Raw genomic sequence first — 23,862 nt, 5'->3', positions numbered from 1 at the left:
AAATGGAGATTGACCAGTGGATGTTGCTGGGCAACGCGCGGGTGGCGAACGTTACACTGTGGAAACGCGACGCGCTCAAAAACGCGTATTCTCTCTATTTATAGAAACAGATACGTATATATATATATATATATATATGCATGTATCTGCGTATTCATATGCAAAGTAGGTCGTGGATCTGTGTGTGTCTTCATTTTCCCCTTCCATCGTTTTTGAGAGGTCCACGCGTTGGCTGGGGCGACCGTTCGCGGAAATGATCCGCTCGCAGAGGATACGTCCCCGCGCTAAACGCGGTTTAGTGTAGCAGGCCTGGTGCACTGAGAACAGAATGCTGTAGAGGACAGAGGGTACAAGAATAAGGGAAAGTTCGTCGCACACTCGCGATGGACGCTTCTTCGCGCTGCGCAAAAAGCTGCCGCTGAAGTTGGCCCCTTTCATAGCCACGAACGCCACCTGTCCGGCAGAACTAGCAGTGCGGTCCCAGAAGTGACAAACACATGGACACGAACGTGACCACGGCCGCGCTCACGCATGGAAGAGCTTGAACTCCTTCCATACGCTCCGGAGCTGTACTAACACGTGTAGCCAAGGGACCACAGAGGGTCGAAGCCAACATGGGTGATGCGTCGCCCAGCGCCAAGTGCGAAGGCGAGCAGCAGCGAAGGTAACGGAGCGGGCTGTTGGACGCGCAACAGAAGCGCGTACAAGAAACCTTTGCTTCGCTCGACTACAGTCACATTTCTGCACAGGAAGTCCCTGGAACTGGCATACGACAGTTGGAAAGGAAGCGCCTCAGTGGCCCATAAAATCGCAGTCCGAGATGAGCTAAATACTTTAACAAAGCCACTCGCACATAGCGGTGTTTTTTTCAGACGTTGGTTTTGCAGCCAACGCGAGACTCGGTCGTCACGTCGAGTTGTGTATAAAAACAATTCCCTGATGCCCGTAAACTCACAGAGCATTTCCCTTGTAGTCCGGTTTTCCCCTTCAAAAATGATGCTCGGTCTTTGCGCGTGGGGGGTCGTGCAATTCGGGGAACCCAAACCGTCGGGGCAAGCCCCCATGACGAAGGCCGCGCAAGACACTCCCCTAAATACTGATAAAAAGACAGGAACTGAACAGAACGCCCGCATGCAGCCGTATCGTTGCACGCGACGGCTTTCAAGGTAGATACGGTTCGGCATGAGACTGGAATGAAAAAAACAACACGATACAGGTTGGCCTCCCGACGTGTTTCGTCTGTCTATTTAAGACCTCGACTGGATCCACAAAAAACTGAAACTGGAGGTTGTGCCTCACGGTGAGGCAGTCTTTGCTCGTTGTGCGGCAAACCGTGAAATCCATCTCAGTATTTTGCCTCATGCGTTCTCTTACCATTCATGGATTATATAACTGACTGAAATGGTGGTCGTAGTAGAAGATGAAGTCTTTCCGTAACGGCCTTCCGTCACTTGCATCTCCACGTGCGTCCTCCTCGAAAAGCTCCTCCCGGAGATTATGTCTAAGGTGGCTGCTATGAATCGCAGTCCTCGCTTTCCACGCAGTCGCGCCAGCTGATCACAAGAGAAAGAAGCACGGGAATTTTCAGAGCCTCCTTAAGAAGCAGCTTCCACAAGTGCCATGTGAATCTCCCCCGCCTTAGCGTTCGAGAACTCATGGAGCCTCCACACACCGTTAACCTAATTCCGCTTCGAGTTCCTGCGAGAGCGACACGTACATGTGAGTGTCGGGTACGCCTCGCCACTTCCAGCGAATTGCCAGCGTTCTCTACATGTTGATCCAAAACACTTCACGAAACAACACATCGGTTACGCGCTCCCCCTCTCCGTGCCCCCGTCATCGGCACATTGCACACAGTGAATGAACGGTACGCGAGCCGATTGTTCCTTGACACAAGCGGTCTCTTCTGTGTTTGGACAGAGGTAGGCTCCCTTCAACATGAGCAAAGTGCGAGCCGCATGCGGCTTGAGAAGACGCAAGTTGCTGTTCTCCTGATATGCAGAACAAAATGTCTGCGTTCTCCTCGTTCTCACCAAGAGCTGCCGTTCCAGCGACGAAGGCACTCAGCAAACCCAGCAAAGAAACCGACTGCACGCGTTCATCCCGAGAATCAAACCTGAGGGCGGCAGGGTTGACAATTCTCTCTGAAACCCAACACAGCGACACGTCAGCCCAGATCTCTGAAAACCCACTCTTACTCAGTTAAGTTGACTGCGTCTCTCGGCCAGATAACGTGATTGCCATCCCCGCCAAAAGCAGTTAGCGAACAGACGGCGAGATACAACTGCGCTTGCCGCATGCATTCATGAAACGTTGCCCTCCCCTTGTTCACACAGCGGAGACTTTGTCCACGGTGCTCGACCGGGTTGCACGTGTAACCGCATCCTCACATTCATCCCTCTGCAGACGGTCAAGCTGAAGGTGGAGGCGGGACGGGGTGCGCGCGGGTACAAGCAAGATGGCAAGTGGAACCGTAGCCGGATCTCTCCTGAACCCCCCAAGGGTGTCAAAGCTTCAAGTCGCAGCGAAAGTTCAGCGAAATGTCAAGATGAGCGTTGCAACGTCCACTATATGATATTTGCACAGCTCATCCCTCTAGGACTAACTCTGTTATTTAGCGTTAGGTTAGTTACATCTCTGAGCGAGTGGGGATTGTTTTCCACGAAGGCAGCAGATGGTCACTTACTCATTGCATAGACGCCAGCGGCAAGCGCGCCCAAGACGGAACTTCCCCAGACGACTGAAGATTTTCTGGGAGTTCGTGGCTTCTGCGGTACACCTTTCCCTGAGATGACGCAACCACGCATGTACACAAACGGCCCAACAGAAGAAACTGTACATTACACAAGAGCTTGGCTCGTACATCTCGAACTGCAAATTCCGTGAATCTCAGTCCTACCGCTCCGGGAATCACCTGCCTTCCGAAGGTTATTCCTACCTCCAGTCGTAAAGGACTTCAGCCTGCACGTGTACACTGCACAGATAACTGACGTTGACGCCCAAGTGCACCATGTGTTACCGGCATCGCCGCGTCCTAGTGATGACGTGGGACTCACTTGGCTTAACTACATTTAGGAAGCTTGGCCACTCCTTTACCAAAATAGGAGGCGCGCCATCCTCTAGGCAAAGAACCGTGACCTTCAGATCAACTGACGTAGTTTCCTTTTCCAGAGTGTTTGGCTCATCGTCAACGTGTGAGTTGTTCGTGGGGAAGCTGAAAAGGAAGTCGGGGATGTAAATTTCCGGTTCGTCGTCATAATCCGCTTCCCCCCAGTCATCTTCAGGCACCACGCCCCCGTCAGATGCACTTCCCTCTGCATCTGCCATGTACGCATCGTTGCCAACGTAAGGATGTTCGCTAAGGCGCCGAAGCGCGGCCTTCCCCGACACCATGGGCGCAACTGCATCGTCCGAGGCAGCTTGCGAACCGACAGGTGAGGCACTCTGCGTAGCAAGAAGATGCTGGGGCCTCTCTGCGTCATTGCCCACGTGCGGATCACCTACGTTTGCTCCATGTTCAACCCCTGCACCTATCCCAACGGCACGCGGAAACTCCGGTGCGTTGTCTGTTGCCTGTGCTGCGTCGGGAGAATACGGCGACGACCCTTCGGCAGTGTTGTGATCCTCCACGCTCTCCCGCTCCAGCCGATGAAGCAGTTCTTTCACTTTCCAGTCGAAAATTTCGAGGGGCTTGATGCCGTGAACCTCTCGCAAAGGAACCCCCGCAGCAACGATGAGCCGTCGCTGCCTCTTGTGCGGCTTCTGGTCATCACCTTCTTCGTCCTGTTCATTTGTGGGCTGCGTCTGTGTGCGGCATAACCGCTTGAACAACTTGCATAAGAACTGTGACCGCCAGCTCGTCTCCTTGTCAGACTGCTGAGATTTAGAACCTTCGGTGCTGGCTCCTCTCACGTCTGGTTGGGATCGTCTCTTATCGGCTGCGCCATCGGGAGGCACTTCTCGTATCATCGCGCGATAGATACGGGGATCGAAAAACACCATGTCCCCCACAAGTTCTCCATTTTCCAGTCGCAAGCTGCGGAAAAGAACGCGCTGGCCGCGGCGTCCTGCAGGCGACAGGAAGCCCAAGGCACACATGCGGATTTCACTGTGTCACTGCAAATTCCGTTCTGCCGTTCTACATACAATTCGCGTCGAACGGTCACCCAGCAGCTGCTGCGACACATTGTCTTTCCTACAGTGTGACGCTGAACTGAGTGCTCGTTTACACTTCAGTGAGTATCAACAAAGCTTGCTGGCCATGATCAAATAGCTGAATGCATGAAAAATCACTATCCAGAACTTGGCAACAGATAAATAATCTATAAACACTTGGTAACCCGACCAACACCGGGGATCCTTGGCCCGCGCACCAGCCTGAGTGCACGGAGAAACGTGGGCTCAGCGGCCGTGCCCGTCCTCCGGGAAGCCGGCTCCAATCGCGCATGGGAGTCGTCTGCTGACTGCGCTAGGCTGCAAGTTTCTGTGGTAAACGGGTTTTCGACAGTGGGCAGTCGACCTCAAATCTCAAACATATTCCACCAGCCGAGGAGAAACCTACTTGTTGGGCAGACCAGTCTGCCTTTGGGTCCACGTTGCAACCTAAAATAACCTTCGTCCCTGACGGCGAAAATATCGAGAGCCTCAAGGTCCTCCGGACGCAGGCCGGGAGGCGTATAAAGAACGCTAGGTGGTGCAGCCTTTAGAGCACAGTATTTTTCTGCTGGCATGAGCCGCACCATATGCCTTAGCCATGCATTTGAAATCCCACCATCTGACGAGTCAACGTAGTCGTCATTCTGCCCCGAGAACGCAGATGAGCCAACACTCTCTTTGGAGAAATCCCCATAGTCTCCACGGTACCCTTCTCCGTAGTCCGGGTCCAACGGAGATAGACCATCACTGTCCGGGAAATCAGTGCTGTGCTGGATTGGCTCGTTCGTTCGTGGGGACGAAACTGAGTCCTGATCGTGATTTGACGCTGCAGGATCCGCTTCAGATTTTTGTCCTTGATCAGAATCAACTGCTTGAGATGTGTGATCGAACTGGGTCGTTACGTGCGGCACCGATGACGTGTCCGGTTGTTGTCCCTCTGGCCAGTTACGGTCAAAGCCGCGTTGCGAGTCAGCGGGTGCCTCTTCAGCTGTTTGTCGCCCCGGAGAGTGTCCGGTCCATTCTGGGCCACGAAATGCTTCGGCTTGTGGACTGGTTGCCGCAAATGCATCCCCTCCCTTTTCACCATTCTTCGACCCTGCGCCGTTCTCGCCGTGGAGAGCCACGGCCTCATTGCTCGGGAGTACACTTCTTCCTCCCTCATCAGGAACCTCGGGTGTTCTTCCTTGTCCCTCTCTCGCTGCCTGCTTGACATCGTCGCCCATGTGCTCACTTGTGACTACATACACCCCATTGCTTTGATGTTCTGCCGCTACAGGCTCCACCATACCGCCCGTGAGCGACAAGGAAAGGAGGAATGCGCCAAGAAGCTGTGCGGGCATCGTGTCGCCACCATCGGCTAAAATGCGAAGAAGCAAACAGAAGGCAACCGGACTATGTATCATGGCTTGAACTGCAAAACGAGTCCCCAAATCGGTCCTACCTAAAAAGCTGGCTCTGCTCCATTACCTGCTCAAAGATAAGCAGAGACGACTTCGATGGGCATGCTGGACACAGCCAGTCCCACCGATAAGGCACACGGACTCGGCCACGGAAACGAGTCTTTGCACATAGTCTCCAAGGCTTCACACGATAATGGTCGGCGCTGTTTGTTTACTCCGGTGCCATATAGGGGCCCTAGACACAGACAATCGCGAAGCAGCTCAACCAGCTCGAAAATGCATCTCATTCTAGAGTGGGATAACGTCAGACAGACCGGAGACGGCATTAAAGGAAATATGTAAATAAAAGCGTTACGTGCCTCCTTACAAGCGATTGAGCTTAGGTCCCGTACGATGAATTCGGAAAAACTTGAAGTACTTCTGGGACCGCGGACTACGTTTGCACCCCCGAGGGAAAAACGGTTGGACACTGAACTTTTCCTGCTGGGTAATCACTCCTTTCTCTATTGACACAAGATGGAAACGAAACGGCACAACGGAGCACGGCCCTCCAAGCGGCGAATAGAGCATCCCTTGTATAGAGACGCAGCTTTGAGTCACTCGTAAATCCCGAGACGTAAAGCGGCTGTACGCGCGGCGGCTGCATGTGCGACCATAAATTGTCTAGATTCCGCCTGGGTTTATTCGTATGTCACTCTACTTTCGCTTTGAAGCGATGTCTTGCCGTATTGAATTGTGTATGGGAGCTTTGCTTTGGGAGTCTCCGGAAGAGGATCCTTCCGGAAAACGTGAGCGTTTCCGGGTTTCGATGTTCGATGAGCCGTGTTGCCCCCAGCGCTGCGGGGAAATCTAGGCGCTACCTCGAGGACGGCGCCGGGTAGCCGAATCACTGCGAGTGTTCACTGGATGACCTCGATGACCCTCCCCACCGCTGCTCACAATTTGGCAATCAGATTACTTCAAAACTTTTCACGTACGGACCGTCCAGTCGCTCGAAGGAGCCTGCCTTTGATATTGCAAACCCGGAGACGCTAGAGCCTGGATGGCCTCACCATCTGGCGCGTGTGCCTTCGATTGAGAGCGAGGGGTTCCAGTTGGACGACGTTGGTCTTCCTTGGAGAGTTCGCGGTTTTTCCCCGCACATCGAAATTCTGTACAGCCAAGAAAACGTAGCTCTGTCTGCTAGCGGACTGCAGCCGTGCTGCGCCGTAGGTTTGCTTCAGTTTCATCGCTCGCGCCGCCGTGGTTCGACACTGTAGGCGGGACGACTTTTCCTTTGCATGCACTGCAGAGTCAAAAAGAGCTGCTAGAAGTCAAGCTGCCCAAGGTACCAGAGAGTAGTCCGTCGGCGAGTGTCACTTAATTGTCTCTGGCGTTTTGGCAGGGATTTCCTTTCTTAGGTGAACTCTGCCATCTCACATTCCCCACGCGTTTTGGATAGGCAGCCCCTGCTTCCTCAGAATCTTCATTCCTGAGTTTCTCGCGAGAACGTTTTCGGAAAGTCAACTGTGCACAGTGCGACTGGCACGGCGCAGATGCATCCGGTTCGAGGTTCCCGTGTAGTGCGGCGAGTCTTGCCAAACTTTGTCTGTGCTCTGCGTAACACAAGCGCTTTGTTTGCCTTCTTGGAGGACTGCGGTTGCCGCCGATTTGGACAGTGCCGAGATCGTGGATCCTGAATCCAACGTCTCGTCGCGGGCACTTTCAAACTGCTCACCGGACTTGCAATGGCATTGCGGAACACTAAGGCTCCACAGCCCATCGCGTTTTCAGACGAGACGTTGTGGGGACTGACAGCGATCCTTCGTCAGAAGTGAAGAACCGGCAACGACTCTTCTTTCTCTGTCGAAGGGGGTGTGACCCAGCTTCAATGCACAAATCACTTCGATGTGTATCCCTGTCTGTCGTAACTAGCCGTGTTCGTGGACACGTTTTTCTTGAAAGGAGTTTCCTGAGAACGTGTGCTAACCGTTAGTCGCAGCCGAGAGGATGGGCCAGACAGCGAAGGTCTGAAAAGGGGAACTCTGTGAGGAGGCAGACACAGGACGAGTGTGTGACTCCCTTTCGCGGGTTCGCGCTCGAAACTGTGTCCTCACCGAACCGCATGGCCGTTTTCTTCAAGCGATGAGAGCCGGGAATTCGAAAACATACCCTGGCTGCATGACCAGCACTAAACGGCTGCGAGACCGTGCTTGCTAGACTCCTGGGCCGTCGGCGGAACTGGATGCGAGGCAACGCGCTCTCATAGAAAGACGTACTTTTATCTATCGGGTGTGCAGACACCCGCAGTGCCACTCGAGTCGCTCTGCCGACAAAGACTGGGACGATCTGCGGCGGCAGATGTCGTACAGCAACTTTGCGGTTTCTCGAACAACAGGCATGAGGGCTACCCTCCACGTCGAAAAAGAGATCTGTCCTGATACGGTGGACGGGGAGAATCTGCAGCGTCAGATAACTCAACAGGAGGCAGCGCAAACGTTCTGTCTGCCGTTGCAGTCGCTTCGGGACGCCGTGTCCCAAGGGCTCTTGACGGTAAGAATTGCTCTGTTTAGGATTAGATGCGTTTTCGGGTACCGTTTTCCGTGTTCACACCTAGGGTAGGGACCGAACGTCTGCTCGGAAAAGCGCTCCCTCCCGTGCCGAATTCACTCCCTGTCCGGTTTCCGTGGGCAAGTTCCGGGGAGCGGTATCCGGGGCACACAGCGGAAAGAACGGGTTACTCGCCTGCAGCGCCGAACAGCTTTTGGGACGTGCGCTAGAGAAGCGAGATGTGTTTCTTGTGTATCGTGGTCGTGGCGGCTAACGCTCGGAGCGGCCGCAACTTGCGCCGTTCTTTGTCGCCCAGCACCCCAGAGAGGCCCAGCGCCGTAGTTGGCCATGTCACCGTTGCTCCGTAGAGGCGCAAGAACGTGTAAATCCGAGATGTGCCCTCTGTGGTGCCTCTACACAGGTGGAAGAACGTCCAAATCCCCATGGCGCGTCGTTTAAGCCGATGCGGCTCTATCGCTTTGGAGAGGTCCAGCAGCTCGCGTGGCGTGTGTGGGGTGGCCAAGAGAAGCTAGAAGAGGAGCGGGAACGGCGGCGAGAGCAGCGCTGGCAGCTTCGCCAGAAACAGGCCCTAGGCTCTGTGATTGCGCCGCAGGGACCAGGCATTCTTGGCGACTTTGAAACGAAACTGTCCACACAGCGGGGGTCTGGCGGGCAAGGACGCCCAAAGAAGCGACTTCGGGCGCACGCCAAGTCGCGGCAAGAAGGGCCAGAACCGCAGCCTGGCCGACGCCGGACCGTTGTAGACAGTCGAGCGTGTCCAGCGATCCTGGGACAGGCCGAGGCGTCGGCGGCGCAGACTCCCACTCGCCCTTCGGACGACTTGGTCTGGGAAGTCATATGAGACTCAACTTCGAAAAAGGCGTAACGGTCTAGTGTTGCTTTACAGATCTGTGGTGTTTCTTGCCAGTCGCGTTTCCTCTCTCGCGGTGTCTCTTTCTCTCTGGTGAAGCCGCTTTCTAAAAGCAGAGTGTGTGGTGTCTAGACACTGCCGTTCAGTCCCCTTTTCTGTCGGTAGCTTTTGCGGCCAAGTCTCATGAATGCGGGCGAGCGTCTCGAGGTGCGAGCAGCCACGCCACGTCGCTGCGTTCCGAAAACACAAAACCCCCTCGGACCGGCTGTCTTTCTCTGTGGGAGAATTCAGAACTCGTTTGTTGTCTCCACCGTAAAAGGGCGAGGCGCCCTTGAGCCCGCGCTCGAGCAGGCGCAGGCAAGAAAACGCCTCTCCGTTTCAGCTCTCTCTCTTGCGCGTCTCGTCTCCGCTGTCTTCATCTTCCTCCAGAAAGTCGTCGATCGGGAACTTCAGGATCGCCGCCACTCCCGATAGCATGTTGAGCTCTGCGCAGACGAAAACGCGGCCGAGGCAAAACACAGCAAATTTCCACGCCGCTCAAAAAGAGACACAGCGCTTGCGCGCCGCAACAAGCACCCACTAACTGAAAACGTGATCCGTGTCCTACACATCTGTTCACACATCGGCCTTCACCGAGACATGCTACACACGTGGCCAGACTGCGGTGGCGGCTTTGAACTGGGCGCGACTCGCTTTTCCCCCCGGCGACGTCTTTCCCCATTCTAGAGCAAAAATCGGATTTGTTCCTGGCTGCTGGGGCTCGCGAAAAACATCCGCAAAGCTGCAGGTTGCTGTATCTCGTGCCGAGGCGCGTCTTCCGTCGTTCCCACGTTCGCTCACTTCGCAAACGCGGCACTGCCTTTGTTGAAAACGCCCGGGAACGGAATCTTTGCTCGCCTCTCTTCACGGCTAGCGCATGTGACCGGAGAAGAAAACGCTTCACTCTTTCTCCTCTCTGCGGCGCTTTCCGTGTTTCTGTTTGTCGCGAATCTTTTTCACCTCCCTTGGATTACTAATGTTACGCCACGTATCCCAGATTACCCTGCTTACCTTTGTTACATAAATGCGTGGCGATCAAGTGCTCTATCTCCACAGTAGTTTCTTAACTATGCTCTGGTAACACAATGGAACTCGGATCCGGTAAAAGACTGTCGCTATCTCCCTTCTTACGCTCGCCGCTTGTGTGCTGGTCCGAGAATGTCAAAACTTCGCCACCCGCACGCTCGACCTCCTCGACCAGGCGGACGAAGCGTCGTCGCTCAGTTGTGTTGCTGGACCTGAGGGGAGACAGTCGACCGCAAGGAAACGCTTCGGGATTTGGAAGAGCCGACAGAAGCACGAAACGATCGCGGAAATAGCCCCCAGCCGGTGCCTCTGTCGCGCCCTCCAGGCAGCGCCGTGGCTGCAGTTACACCGCGACAGCGCCTTGTGAGAGTCAGGAAGCGAAAAGCCACACCACGCCCGTGCAGTCCGAACTCTCGTAGCGACAAGGAGGAAGCTACGAAAGCGAGAGGCGCGTCGATTCAAGCAGAGACTCCCCCGACGGAATCTCAACCTCGACTCGCAGACGGGGTCTCGTCTCTGCCTCGCGGTCAGAATGCGGCTAGTGAGAACGTTAAAAGACACTGTCCACGTTCTCCCCTCGACGGCCGTTTTTTTCGCCAACGTCTCCGTACCTTAACAACCCATCGGTGATCAGCAGAGACGCCACGGCTCCAACTTCGACAGCTGTCGCGACCTGAAGCCAGCAACCGAGGCAGAAGAAACAAAGGTGCTGCGCATGCATTTTGACCTACACCCTACCACAGGCAGCTTCTGTGACTGTTCAACGAAGCGCTCCCTGAGTCCCCTAGCACTTCCGGAAAACACAGCATTCCACAACATGCTCAAAACCGCCCATAGAGAAAGACAGAGACAAGAAGAGAATGGGGATGTGCCTCTTGTTGCCGTCGCCTGCATGCGCCACGTCGCCGCCGGAGCAGCCTTCTTTCTGCGTGAACATTGAGAGACGCGGCACGAAACGAAATAGTCGCACCTGCGTCGGGCCGTAGCAGGTCAGATTGCGGCAATCGCTGCCAGCCGAGGCGTCCAACGTTTTATTCAACAACTTGTAGAAATCCTGCAGTCTCTGTGCATGGCGTGCCGCCTTCGTGTTTTCGAGAAGCGCCAAGACACTCGGATCGGCGAGAAGCTCAGTCAGCGCCTGCCTGGTGTACAGACAGCCGACAGGCGAGACACCGGGCTCTCAGGGGACTGTCTGCCAAGCACCAGAATATGTGTTCAGCGCTTCTAGGACGCGACACCCCACTGGCAAGGCCGTCAGACTTTCCGACGTCGACAGCCCGTCTCTGTTTCGTTCCGTTCTTTGAAACAGTCGGGAAACACCCAGCACGTCGGCGACATAAACGTCAAGTGTTCACACGCCTACGTAGTGCAAGCACATGCATAGGTCTGTGTGGGTACGGATCAGTCGAGGAGTGCAAACTTATATGCAGAATAATTAGAAGGTCACCGTAGGACGGCTTCTTCGTGCATGCAAAAGCCAGCGTCCTTCGGATGCATGCACAAACGGAAAAATGCGAGGCATGCTACAGCGGAGTGGTGTACTCGCGCGAATCCATGCTCGCTGGTAGAGACTCCCGATTTGGGTACTCCGACGAACGCAAACCACTTTCTGGTCCAACATTTCGACGCCTCTGTGTGCCGTCGCAAACGACCTTACCTAGGGACCGTGCATTTACGCTCGGCTGTGAAGCCCACAGAAACTCATGCACACGCATAACATATATATATATATATATATATATATATATATATCTTCATATGTATGCCTATGCAACACGATGAACACCCTACATAAAACGGATAGGTGTCGCTGCACTGTTCTAAATCTGCGTCTACGGGTTGTGTCCACACATGCATGTATCCTAGCGTCTTTATGCGAGCCAATATTCGAATTGACGGATACTGAAAAAGACAGGGAGGCACGCGCTAAGTCTTACTTGTGTCCCGTTGAGGCGGAAGCAGTGACGAACATTTGTTTCCGAGAAATGAAGTCTTTGCAGTCTCTGCATTGTGCATGCAAACAGAAAGTGCGCCGAAGCGAACGGGTTTCCCCTGGCGTTGCGAGCGCGCGCGCATGCAGATGTTAGCATCAAAACGGTGTCCTGCATGCGCTGAGGAGAGGTGACAGGCGATTGGCCTGGCTTCGTGGCTGCCGAAAGGTCGCTCCTCTCTCGCCTCTTAGGCCAGCTGGGGTTTTTTTCCCTTTCTGTCGTTCCTCTACAGCGGCGATCTCCCGCCTTTGCGTTCTGGGAAGGGATTCTCGCACAGCCGCCGAGCGCTCACCTCTTAACCGCCTCCTGGTGGAGAAACCGCAGGAACTCGTCCTGAAGAGAAGACAGAAGGAAACCAGAATGAAAGACAAATGAGCCCCCGTCCCTGGCTCGTAACCTTTGCTTGCTGGCGGCGCACGCGAAAAGAGTCCAATATCTACTCAGAAAAAGCCGCACTTCCCTAGAAACAAAACGCTGATGCGCTCCAGTTTCTCCCCCCACTGCTAAGGCCAGTCCCTAGCCTCTCTGTCCAAGTGTTAGCACGAGGGAGAAATAATCAACGTGACGCGCAATGCACCGGGCTGACTCTCGACCTCCGTTCGCGCGCCTCTACTTTGGACCTTTTGAGAACAGAATGGGAAACCTCTGAGAGCAATGCTCCTGAGGGCTTCTCGGTGCGGCATCGACCCCTCCAATCGACATCCGACACTCTCCAAACCTGTCCACCTCGTTCAGAGGCTCACTTTCACAAATCCTGGACCGGCAATCAGAACGCACTTCACCGTCTCGGGATTCGTGTGGACAAACAGACTCGAGAACACGTCCTCGAAAAAACGCCTCTTCACCTAGGAAACAGACAGCGTCCATCTTACGCAACACAGATATCATCCGAGTGTATCATTAGAGATGTGGGACTGCCTATATATATATATAACTACGTATCTCCAAACACAGATCTGCATACACATTTCTTCCTATTCCTATATATATATATATATATGTATCTGTACATCCTGCCATACAAATATCTGCAAATGCAGACTTCAACACAGAGAGTGAAACCTAAAGGGTAGCAGAGCCGCCACGTAGAGTTGCCTCGAACTGCGCACAGAGGCGTCAGGTTCTCTGTGAACTCGAGCGTTCAAGGCAAAACGCGCTCACAGCTAAAGCAGCTAGAGCACAGGCTGTGTCGCTTTTCAGACCCACGGACAACCCGAGCCGCCAGAGGGGCAAAACGAGAAGCCGCGCGCGTCTTACTGCGTCGGCTTAGTCCCCTCCGCCATCCGGAGCCTGTCCTTCTCCCTCGCGCTGAGACCCGCCCCTCCCCCTCGTTCGCGCTCCCGTTTGCTCCGGGACGCAGCGGACACGGCCCTCTACCTTTTCATAGTTCGAGAAATGTCCCCTCTGCTTGGGCATGGCCGCCGTCACTTTCGCCACAGGCTTTGCGAGGGAGGAGGAGAGAAGAAAGATGTGGCACAGGCCGCTTTCAATCAGCTGCAACGGGCAGAAGGCGAGACACGAGCTCCAGGGAACTGGCGAGGCACGCACACCGTTTTGTCCAGGCCAGCATCGGCGCTAAAGCGGAAAACAGAGGGTGCACATGTCAGGTACACCCCACTGCTTTTGTTCGTAGAGGCGAAACCAAAATGCTCCTGACGCTGTCACGAGGCATTCGGGACGCCTGTCCGGTCCCAGCACTTTAGGCGTTGCTAGCTCGTTGAATCTCTAAAGTTCTGGGCCATCCGCACAACGCGCCCCTGCGCAACACTGTGGGGTTCGAGAAAGGTCCAAAATGCTCGCTTTGCGGCTCTAAAGCTTCAACAACTGGCGGCAAGACAGGTAGATCCACAGAACGCACTGTCCTTGCTGTTCGTGCCTTCTCTCTTTTCAAACAGAAAGGGCTGGGACGGAGAGAAGATGGGTCGGGGTGCATGCGGGGTGAAGGGTGACTCGGGAAACTGCCTTTCGCGCACTGAGAGACTCACGACAACTTGGACCTCGGCACTCCGGTGAGGATCGACTGCCTCCTGCAGCCTGTCCAGGAATAAACGGTCCCACTGTTCCTGCGCAGCGAAGGACACGCAGAGCACGGAAAAGGGAATCAAAAACCTCTATGTTTTGTTTCTCTCGCCTGGTCTCCAGGGGTAGAGAGGAAGTCACCGCGAGAAGGAACCCTCGGCGCGGCACAGAACTCCCTGCATGCACCTCTCCCACGCAAAGGCAATTCCGCGTTTCCGCTTCATCTGGAACGCGAAGCAGAGGAGCCGAGGACGAGCGACAAGTGGCGGGAAGGCTGGGTCCCAGGAGGCATTTGTCCCTTGGTTCCAGTCTGAGGGTGAAACAGAAGAAAGAGTCTCGGAAGTAAATCCACCTGCGACTCTGTCGCTGAAGCAAACCGCACACGCGCTCCCTGCCCTCAAACTGTGTCGCCGCGTTGAGGTGTTGCAGCTGGATGGTCACGACACACGCCTCAGGAACGGTGAGGCCGACGCGTTGGCGACACAAATCGGAGGTTGACTTGAGACGTTTGCCTCTCTTTGCAGGACCGAGACGGAGATGAGTTGAAGCGGAGAACGAGCAGGCAGAAAGGCTCCATCGTCTCACCTTGTAAAGGGTGAATTTCGTATGCAGAGAAATGTCGAGAGTGTGGTAGCTGCCGATCTGAACAGGACGACAGAGACTCGGGGACAATGGGAAGAGTAAGAGGCGAGTGTCCCTTCTTGGGGCTGATTGGGCACCTTCGACGCTCGCCTTCTGCGCCTGGACAGGTCTACTGTCTCCTTTCCATCAGTACGTTCACCCCGCCCCGTTTCTGCGCCCTTCTGTCTTGATCTCCTCCACTGCGTGCGCTTCTGCCTGCCAGGGAGCGCAGGACTTCGTACGCGCTGGGGAAAGCAAAAGAGGCGGGAAGAGCGACGGTCGGCGCGTGGCCACAAAGAGCGATTCACGAGAGAAAAGGAGAAACCAACTGGAAGCGGGGTTTGCATACCTTCACGTAGGGATTTTCTTCGACAACTTGCCCCGAGATTCGCAGCACATCGCCATCTCCCTCGTAATCGATCTTCTGTAGATACACACGCCCGAGGAAAGGCGATAGAAAGAACACCCTTGCAAAATAGACCCTGTCGAAGCCCGATGCAGAGATGGATCCGCACAAAGAGCGGAAGGACACGACAACGCAAGACAGCGGGGCCATCAATACGGGAGAGGCGCCACGAGTGGAAAAGGCAAGTTTCCATTTGCGAGGTCGCCTGACACAGCCGGGGCTCGGAGTCGAGCGAACCGAAGACAGTACCAGCACGAGGCAAGGTGCATCTAGAGACTCTCACCTTCACTAGGATGTTGAGGACGATCTTCTTCACCTCCGATGACACCGCGCCCGTATCGCTTTCTTTCTGTAGCTTCCTGAGTCATGCCGAGTGCACCAGAGTGCATCAGGCGCGTTTGGTTTCTCTCACCACCGCTCAAGGAATCCACGCAGCGAGAGCCCACAGCGTTGCTGCTTTCATTTTTTGACAGGCGCTGGAAAAGGTTTTCGCAGAGACAACTGAGTTGGGTGTACACGCAGTTCGAGGCACACCCAGGAGAGGACACGGAACTGACGGGATTCGTGTGAAACTCTGTTTCGAAGCGAGGACCTACCGTGTCGTGACGCATTTGACTTTATCGCCGGGGAGGACGATATTGTACAGGGTCCAAACGTCATCCGCCACTTCGCACTCGCAAACGATGGAACCGCTGCCATCGCGCTCGTAGTTCTGTTTCATCAGCTTCATTGTCTTGAACACGATATCTCTCTCTTTCCCTTACCGTTTCTCCCGCCCCCTTCTTCTCCCTCTCTGTTCTCCGTCTCGGCCTTCGCGCCTCCTCTGTATTTATATCTCCACATACATGTATCTACCTATACATGTATACACATGCATATGTATAGCTGTACATGAACAGCGAACAGATGGGCACCTATCCTCCGCATGCGTGGTGTCGGTTTACTTGTTTTGGCCGGCGTGAAGGCGATTAGAGATGTATCACACTCGGCAAGGCTTGGAAGCTGCGCCAATCGAGGACCTCCTTCGTCGTCAAGAGGAGTCCCAGAAGCTGGGCGCCTCCCGCACCAGCCCTGCGGAGTATCGAGAAACCACCTCTTTTTGAAGAATTTGGCTCTCTTTTCTCGCGATGCCAAGACGCCAAACAAGGCCACCCGTAGAGAAGAGGCGGCCGGACGTGTCGTGCCCCGTGGCGATACAGGAGGGACAGTGGAGAAATGAAAGAGACACGCCAACTGAGGGAGGAAGACTGGCGCGTGGACAAGCGCCAAAAAGCCCTATGCAGAGACAGACGAGACCTGGTGCGGAGAGAAGAGAAATGGGCTTCAAGAGACAAACGGTCAGAGCGAGTTTAAGAAGGAAGTGCCGGAGGAATGCACAAAGGTCAGCCTTTTCGACAGCTTCCTCGGTTGCATGACCTTCGCCTGCTAGGCCTGCCGAGTGAGGTGTAGGTACACCTGACCGAGTACCACCAGATACACCCCATAGCACTCTCTCGAAAGCGAAGCTTTCAGAGAGTGATCCTGTGGTCGGAGGCTAACAGGAGCTGAGGGACGGGGCACGCATTTTCTTGCGAACAAGCACCCCGCGCAGACCAGCTTTCTGTGTCGGGAAACCCCGCGTTTGTGTCATCTGGCCGCAACAGCCGCTAGACGAGGCAGCTCTGGGAAACACTTCGGCGCAGAAGGAGAGGGCGCGGCGGAGAAGAGACTGGCAAACAAAATGGACCGAACGAGAAAGGGCGAATCGCAGAGGCTATCAAATTGTCCCTTCCCGTCTGCCTTGAGAAGCCTCTTCGCGAGATGAGGGGGAAGTCAGGAAAACGACGGCTGTACATCCGAACAACTAACCCGAAACAGCAAAACCTATACCCACTGTGACGCGTGTCAGTCCGGTCGCCTTCAAGCCTGCAATCAAGAGAAAAGGCAGAGAGCAGCGCCGGTAGGCCAGTCGATGTCGAAGACCGCCACCCCGTTTAAACGCGTGCACACAGAAATCCTTAGATATCGCCTGGAACATAACCGGGGTGGAAAAACAGTAACGTCGGCGCAGTCGGGATCGAGTTGCGTCTGTAGAGAAACGGGCTGTTCAGTTTTCCATGCGCATATGCGCATCGATCGCACAAAACAGCGTCACAGCCGAGGAAGCAGAGGAGTTGTCTCGTCAAGGCATCGCGGGCATCGCCCGACTCCTCGAGAGTTCTTCTCGCTGGGAGGCGAAGCAGAAAGTAGCTCTACACCCGAATCTAGAGATCTCGGCATTTTAAAAGAAGGCTGCATCCTGCGAGCGAGACAGACATGCAGGTCTGCTGTACCTGCTGCGCAGACAAAGGCGTCGTTTTCCTTACAGCACAAGTCGATTTCCGTCTCGTCTGTGATTCCTTTAGAGCTTTCATTCCTTATCACCACCGAAAAGAAAAAGGACGGGGAAAAGAGCCCAATGGGACCTTCTTCGGCGCTCAGCTGACGCAAAAAAGCCAAGTCGATTGTCGCTGAGAAAAGCCGTCCGACTGCAAAAGAAAAAACGAACAGGAAACAGATAGGCCGTCCAAAGGAAACCCGGGATCAACCGAAGAAAAGAACAAGCTGATGCTTCGGCGAGAATCTGAAAAACAAAAGAAAGCCCGGTGGGCTTTCGAAAAAGAAGACACGCCTTTTTCCTGGGCAACAGCCTACCGCGATTTGATATGCTCCGTGTTGCGCCCTCCTGCACGCGCATTGAGTCACGCCTCAAAGCCAACGCCAGAATCACGCGCCTGCATTTCGGCTCTGGCAATACCAGCGGTGTTTAATCTCCAGGAAGCGAAAGACGTACTCAAAAAAGAACTCGCACAAGGACAAACATAAGCATATATACGTATGGCAGTGTGCAACCATTTCTGCGTATATATATATATATATATATATATATATATATATATATATATATATATATGCATACCGTGTGTGTGTGTGGGTGTGTGCGCGCTTGTACGTAGGTATGCATATGCATGTAAATGTATGTAGATCGAGCTCTCTGATCGCCTTCAACCTAACGAATGCACGTCTTCTGCTGCAACGGTGGACCTGCAGGTGTCTGTTTACACGTGTAGAGGTTCAAGTGTATGCAAAACAACTCATATGCTGCAGAACCTTCACGAGTTACTGACAGCAAAAGTGGACGCTCCTCCCTTCCCAAGAAAACTGTTCCCTAGCTCTGCAGATCGAAAATCTGGCACAGTAGAGAGCTTGAGAAAACCTTGGTTCTCCTGCGCTTCGTGGTTTTGCGCCGACACTACCCTTCCATGCCAATGAAGCATCGGTGTGCTGCCTAGAGTCGAACCTCTCAATGGCATCCTTGGTGTGATCGCCCGTCGCTTTCGCTCTTACGGCGCGTCGTTGCCGTCACAAATGTTCCTCTGACTGGACTGCCGAAAGCGCAATCGTAAATTGTGAAGAAAGGGGCTCCACAAAACCCAGCATGATGTTCGCGTGGTCAACTCTGCTGGGATGGGCGGTGGACAGAAGTCTTCTTTTTCCAGTTCCTCGGGAGGCACCCCGTTGCCCGTGCCTTCTTTTTGCAGGAAGCCACAGAAGTCTCCTAGCCACGGTTTTGTGCGTCTCTGTTGCGGGTGGCTTCTCTCCAGCAGTGGGAATCTACCAGGTGCGGAGACTCAGCTGGGGGTGTGCGAGCAATGCAAGCACACCCCGGTGGAGAACGCAGTCCTTCGCCTTCTGTGTAAGTCTCCCAGACCAGATGAACAAAGCACTGTTTCTGCTACTTTCTACTGAGAGGGAAGATCAGAATACCCCTATATTTCTACGCCTCTGCTGATCAGATGCTTGCTAGGACACCTCGAGAGGCTTTGTCGTAGGGCACTTTGATATTCCTGCTGGCCGCCTCTCAAACATTTCGATTCGAGGCGTTCTGTTTCAACCTTTTCGTGGGCTACAACTCACACACCGACAGTTCCAGGCAAACAAAAAACCTCCAACTGCTTTCCCTGGTACTTGTCACAGAAATGGGACGAGAATAAATTTAGCAACGGGCAGCTTTTTCTGACTCAAACAAAGACAGAGAAGCACAATTGGCGGCGTCGGTACCATCGTGTAGCAGTGAGTCGCACAGCCACGATGCGAGGTGAATGGCTCAGGGACATCTGTGTCTCGAGATGTCCTTATATGAAATAGAAAGGCGTGTAAAAATATGAACCAGGCAAAAGCGTCTCTCGTGATCCTTTCGTTTCCCTCAGAAGTCTTTCGATCGAGTCCTTCCACCTGAAAGTCCGCCTATCCGCCAAGCACTCCTCTCAGTTCCTTGCTGTTCCCGGCATTGCCTCTACCGTCCATCTCGTGGCTTCTTGGTCTCGCCTTCGTAGCAATCCAGGCGAGGCAATTTGTACGCGGACACACAGTTGAGGGAGGAGGCTGGAGCGCTGTCTGAAAGCCTCTGCAGCTTCTTGTCCACGATGAAAAATCCATGTGGTGCCGTGTCCTCATACAGTGCAGCTGTCCCCAGTTAGCCTGGGTTTTTTCCGGGGCAGATTCCACAAAGGATTCTGGCGAGAGACTCAACTATCCTGTTTCGGTGACTCACATTTCACGTCTGGTTTCTGTTTCTGTATTCGTAGCTGCGTGGAACGGGGTCTGTTTGTATACGGTGGCGAGACCCGATACACAATGCTCTCAGAGGCAAGCAGAGATAGCCAGAACACGCCTGTAGCCCCCCTGTGAAAGACAGCAGCACGTGAGTATGAGCATGCCACCAGAAGCGGACCTTCACGGTCCGCGGGAATCGTGTGCATTCTGGAGAAGCAACTGGGGGTGAGGAGCAACAGCGTTCATCGCAAGCATGCTCTCTTGACGGCAATGATCCTCGCCACCGTCCTTTTTCTCGATACCTCGTTGCTACTCTAAACAGCTGATCACTTGGGCATGCCCACGCGTAACGCTGCTTCCGCTGTGACCCGGCGATTGCTCCCGTACCTCCTTCGCTCACCGAGGAATACAGAGTACCTACACTTGTATTCATGTCCGGCCTATGTTTATCCATGCGCAGGAATGCGTGATGGGTTTGTGTGCGGTTCTTGCCGTTGATGAATTGTACAAGCGGCAAGTCACCACCACTATGGGCTGGTCTTGAGAGGAGACAAAGATCTCAAAGACGCTGAGGGCGCATTGTGTGCGGCTGCAGACAGCGAGAGGCAGCATCGCTCGCACATCGCCCGCAGAAATTCGAAGAGCGAGCGAAAGAATACAGAAAGGAGCTTTCGAGATACCAATTAGGTGTTCCGGGAGGCAAAAGGAGTGCTTTAATCCACAGACGGCGCTCTATCGACGCACGCACCAGCGTGGAGCGAGACAGGCGTGTAGAGCGGCTTGGAAACTGTCTAGCCGCTTCCTTAGCTCGACGCGTTCATTCGAGGAGACATAGGAAGGGTGAATTTCGGAAGCGAACTGTCTGTTCTGCTTGCCTTTTGACTACCAGATGTGGAGTGAACCAGGAGAAAAACGCTTTTTTGCGACGGAAAACCTCGGCATTTTGTGGCCGGTGGAAGCCACGTTTCCCTGTCGAATTTGTTGTGCTGGGGCAGTCGCCGACGGCCTCTCTTGAATTCAAATCTGAGATCGACCGGGGCTACTTGTATATAAGCCGCGGGCAAGAATTCGCTCAGCTGGTGCTAGAGTGGCCAAAGGGCGCGGGGGGAGGGGGGACGAAATGTACATGCAAAATCTGAAAGGCTGGGGCGTACGACCCCTCTGTGTTCTTTCTTCCGCAAGGCTTTCCGTTGCTTGGGTCATCGAGGGCGCTCGGTGTTTGTGAGGCGACACCGTTGGAGGCTCTCACTGCTGTCGCGTTTTTTAAGCTTTTTGTCTTTTGGTCGGTCTCTTCTCGGCTCCAGTCTTTCTTCTCGTCTCCTCCTCATTTCGCCCTGCTACTCTGACCTTGCAGAGCCGAGAAGATGGCGCCCAAATTCGACCCCAGCGAAGTCAAATACAGTAAGTCGTCGCGGCGTGTTTCTCCCCTCTTTTCGAGCCCCTTTCGTTCCCCACGGGGCGCGTGTGTGTCTGTTTTCTCCTTCTCTTTCTCCTGTTTTCTGGAGAAGCGGACTCTCGGGTGCATCGAAGGAAGACCACGGCGACGGCACAAGTGTGGGATCGGGTCGTGGGAGAGAAAAGGGGCCATTTGTCGTCGGCCGGGCAGGGACGCATGTTCAAACAGTTTGCGGGTTTTTTTGGAAGTTTCCGGGGAAATGCAAGACTTTACGTCGGCGTCGCGGGCACGTGTCGAGAATGTAGTCCCTGTTTGTTTCGTAGTGGAAAAGAGGCAGGCGCCGTCCTTTCTACAAGCGCGTGAAAAACAGCGCACAGACCCCGTAGTAGCCTGGTGTATATACACGGGCGGACTGGGCATTTCCGCAAAGAAAGGGCGACAATATCGCGTAAACAGAATTTCTTGGAGGCCTGGCCCGTTTTTGGACCCTTGTGTGTCTGCCTGGTGATTGAAACGGGGCTTGCTGGTCTCCACGAGCGCCGCACTTTCGGTTTTCCCCCCTTCGCGGCATTTGCTCGTCCCTTGGAACCTTTCCTGCCTGTTAGTGAACCGTGATGGCGACTGAATGAGATGGGAAGCGGCGGGTGAAAGGTGGGGGAGGTGGGAATATGTCTTTGCCTGTCAAGGCAAAACTCGCGTACCTTATCTAACCTACCCCAACAATTAGGAGCATGCATTCAACCCCGCCTTTCTCATGCGTACTGGCCGTGCTTGCGTGTCCCGTTCTAACACGTCCACCCCGGCTCATGATTCGTCTTTCGCTTCTTTCTGCTTTCTATGGTTTCCTCTCTCTTCCTGCCTGCCTGACACCCTCTCGCTCGTGCTTTCCTCCGTCGGCCGTTCGCTCTCACAGTTTTTCCTTCAGCTGTTTCCCTTTCTCCTGCGTCTCGTTTTCCCCTCCTCTCTAACCTCTCGACGACTCTCCTGCACATGTTTCTCTCCGGGGAGCTCTCAAGGTTCCGAACTTTTCCGTAACTGCTCGTGTCTTGCCTCTGCGCGGTGATGCTGCTAGGACCCGTCTCGGTCGCCCCATCCCAAGACACTTTGTATCCGTTTTCGTCAGGCAGCCACACATCTCTAGATGGTTCTTCTGTCCCCCTCTGGCGGCATTTCTGTCGCCTGTGCTTAGGATGGGTTGCGCGCTTCTGCGTCAGGCGTCGAGTGGTTGTCCGTGCTCCGCTCGTTGCCCAAAAGACAAGCTGTGGTGTCAGCCGCGTCTCGCAGGCAGATACCACCTGTTGTGTCTGTACGTACACCCGTGTGCCTATCCATCAAGTGTGGTTTGCTGTGGGTGTCGTTTTCAGTTTACATCCGCCAGGTTGGCGGTGAAGTCGGGGCATCCTCGGTCCTCGCTCCCAAGCTCGGTCCGCTTGGTATGTCGCCGAAGAAGGTCGGTGATGACATCGCGAAGGCAACTGTTGCGTGGAAAGGCCTGAAGGTTACTGTCAAGCTTGCGGTGCAGAACAGACAGGCGACCGTCGAGGTCGTCCCTTCGGCCTCCTCGCTGATCATCAAGGAGCTTAAGGAGCCGCCGAGGTAAGGACGCGACGAGCGAAACAGCGGAGAACCGTGTGTCTGCTGAAACGGGGTGGTTTGTAGTGGAAGTTGCGTGTCTTTTGGGGGCTGTACCGTGACTGGGAAGACCGCGCATACAGAAGCTGGACGGGAATCAGAGCTTTTTCGAAGCAGAAGTCGCAAAGAAAGCGAATATGCTTATGTTTCCGTTCTTCTGAAGTTTTAGTGGAAGGCACCTCGCGGCCAGCACGGGCACGGAGAAGACAGGTATCGCACCGACCGTGTGCTTTCTACGTTTAAATATGTTAAGCAGAAAGGAGAACGGATGACTTCATTCGTTTGCGTCTGAGTTTGCTGGGTTCGCCCTTCAACAGTAGCCGCTTTAGACGTTCATGTGGCGATGGAGAGAAACGTGCGGGGCGCGTTCTGACATTGGTTGTTTTCTCAGAGACCGCAAGAAGGTAAAGAACATCAAGCACAGCGGCAACCTGTCTTTGGAGCAAGTCTTCACCATTGCCCGCACGATGCGATCGAAGAGCCAAGCGTGCGAGTTCTCTGGCACCGTTAAAGAGATCCTCGGCACCTGGTACGCTGGATTCAACTTCATAAGATGTGTTTTGCATCTCTGGGGAACACTCACTCAGCCGTGTACCCGTTTGTCTCCATTTGCGTGTATAGACAGCTGTTGGGTAGGTGTTAGATATTGATAAACAGGGAAAAAGTGCGTACCCGTGCTCTCTATGTTTGCATAGACGTGAACATGCAAACGATTATGGCTACTTGACGTTTCCAGTTGTCGAAACGTGGAGACGACTGGCAAGCTCGGTGGCCCACTTAAGAGTGCTACATTTTTACCGCTGAACTTTTACCTGTCTGTCTTAGCTGTGCACGGTGGGATCTAGATATTGATGAGGGTCGCATATAATGATATACACATTTCAAGAGCCTGGGTTCGTCTTTGATACATAGGATGTAACGGAGGCTTCAAACTGAGCAGCGCTTGGGAATCAGCGCTCTGTTGCTGGTACCGTCTGGCCGTCTGCGTCTTTCTTTCGTGGCGGGAATTTTCCCCTGTCGAGGGTTGGAGTTCTCCCGCCAAATGGTGACTGTTCTTGGAACGAAGTCACTTCTGCTGTTTTTTTTTTCTTTGCAGCAACTCGGTCGGCTGCACGGTTGATGGGAAGAGCCCGAAGCAAGTGCAGCGGATGCTGGACGATGGCGAGATTGAGTGCCCCGAGGCGTAAATGCCGTTTCGGTGT

At 54.2% G+C, this 23,862-nt stretch overlaps 4 protein-coding genes across 4 annotated transcripts; 2 read left to right on the top strand and 2 right to left on the bottom strand.

Annotated features, from left to right (window-relative positions):
- Positions 1-1,377: 1,377 nt before the first annotated feature.
- Positions 1,378-5,558, bottom strand: NCLIV_008760 (conserved hypothetical protein; the record flags this gene model as incomplete). The annotated part of the gene is made up of 5 exons (XM_003880392.1): positions 1,378-1,553; positions 2,034-2,144; positions 2,687-2,785; positions 3,057-4,067; positions 4,562-5,558. 5 exons carry the CDS (start codon positions 5,556-5,558, stop codon positions 1,378-1,380), a joined length of 2,394 nt encoding a protein of 797 aa, XP_003880441.1.
- Positions 5,559-7,934: 2,376 nt separating this feature from the next.
- On the top strand, positions 7,935-8,946 carry NCLIV_008750 (conserved hypothetical protein; the record flags this gene model as incomplete). Its single annotated transcript, XM_003880391.1, has 2 exons — positions 7,935-8,087; positions 8,506-8,946. The coding sequence occupies 2 exons, from the start codon at positions 7,935-7,937 to the stop codon at positions 8,944-8,946; spliced, it is 594 nt and encodes a 197-aa protein (XP_003880440.1).
- A 387-nt stretch (positions 8,947-9,333) lies between these two features.
- NCLIV_008740 (probable translation factor pelota, related) lies at positions 9,334-15,787 on the bottom strand (the record flags this gene model as incomplete). Its single annotated transcript, XM_003880390.1, has 12 exons — positions 9,334-9,440; positions 10,126-10,232; positions 10,632-10,693; positions 10,991-11,162; positions 12,304-12,344; positions 12,755-12,856; positions 13,389-13,505; positions 13,997-14,074; positions 14,616-14,672; positions 15,001-15,075; positions 15,341-15,416; positions 15,654-15,787. The coding sequence occupies 12 exons, from the start codon at positions 15,785-15,787 to the stop codon at positions 9,334-9,336; spliced, it is 1,128 nt and encodes a 375-aa protein (XP_003880439.1).
- A 5,209-nt stretch (positions 15,788-20,996) lies between these two features.
- Positions 20,997-23,847, top strand: NCLIV_008730 (hypothetical protein; the record flags this gene model as incomplete). The annotated part of the gene is made up of 4 exons (XM_003880389.1): positions 20,997-21,033; positions 22,393-22,624; positions 23,052-23,189; positions 23,757-23,847. 4 exons carry the CDS (start codon positions 20,997-20,999, stop codon positions 23,845-23,847), a joined length of 498 nt encoding a protein of 165 aa, XP_003880438.1.
- Positions 23,848-23,862: the final 15 nt, after the last annotated feature.

Source organism: Neospora caninum, chromosome III, assembly GCF_000208865.1.
Source record: "Neospora caninum Liverpool complete genome, chromosome III".
In the NCBI taxonomy this organism is placed as follows: domain Eukaryota; phylum Apicomplexa; class Conoidasida; order Eucoccidiorida; family Sarcocystidae; genus Neospora; species Neospora caninum.
This window is presented reverse-complemented; position numbering and strand designations above follow the sequence as displayed.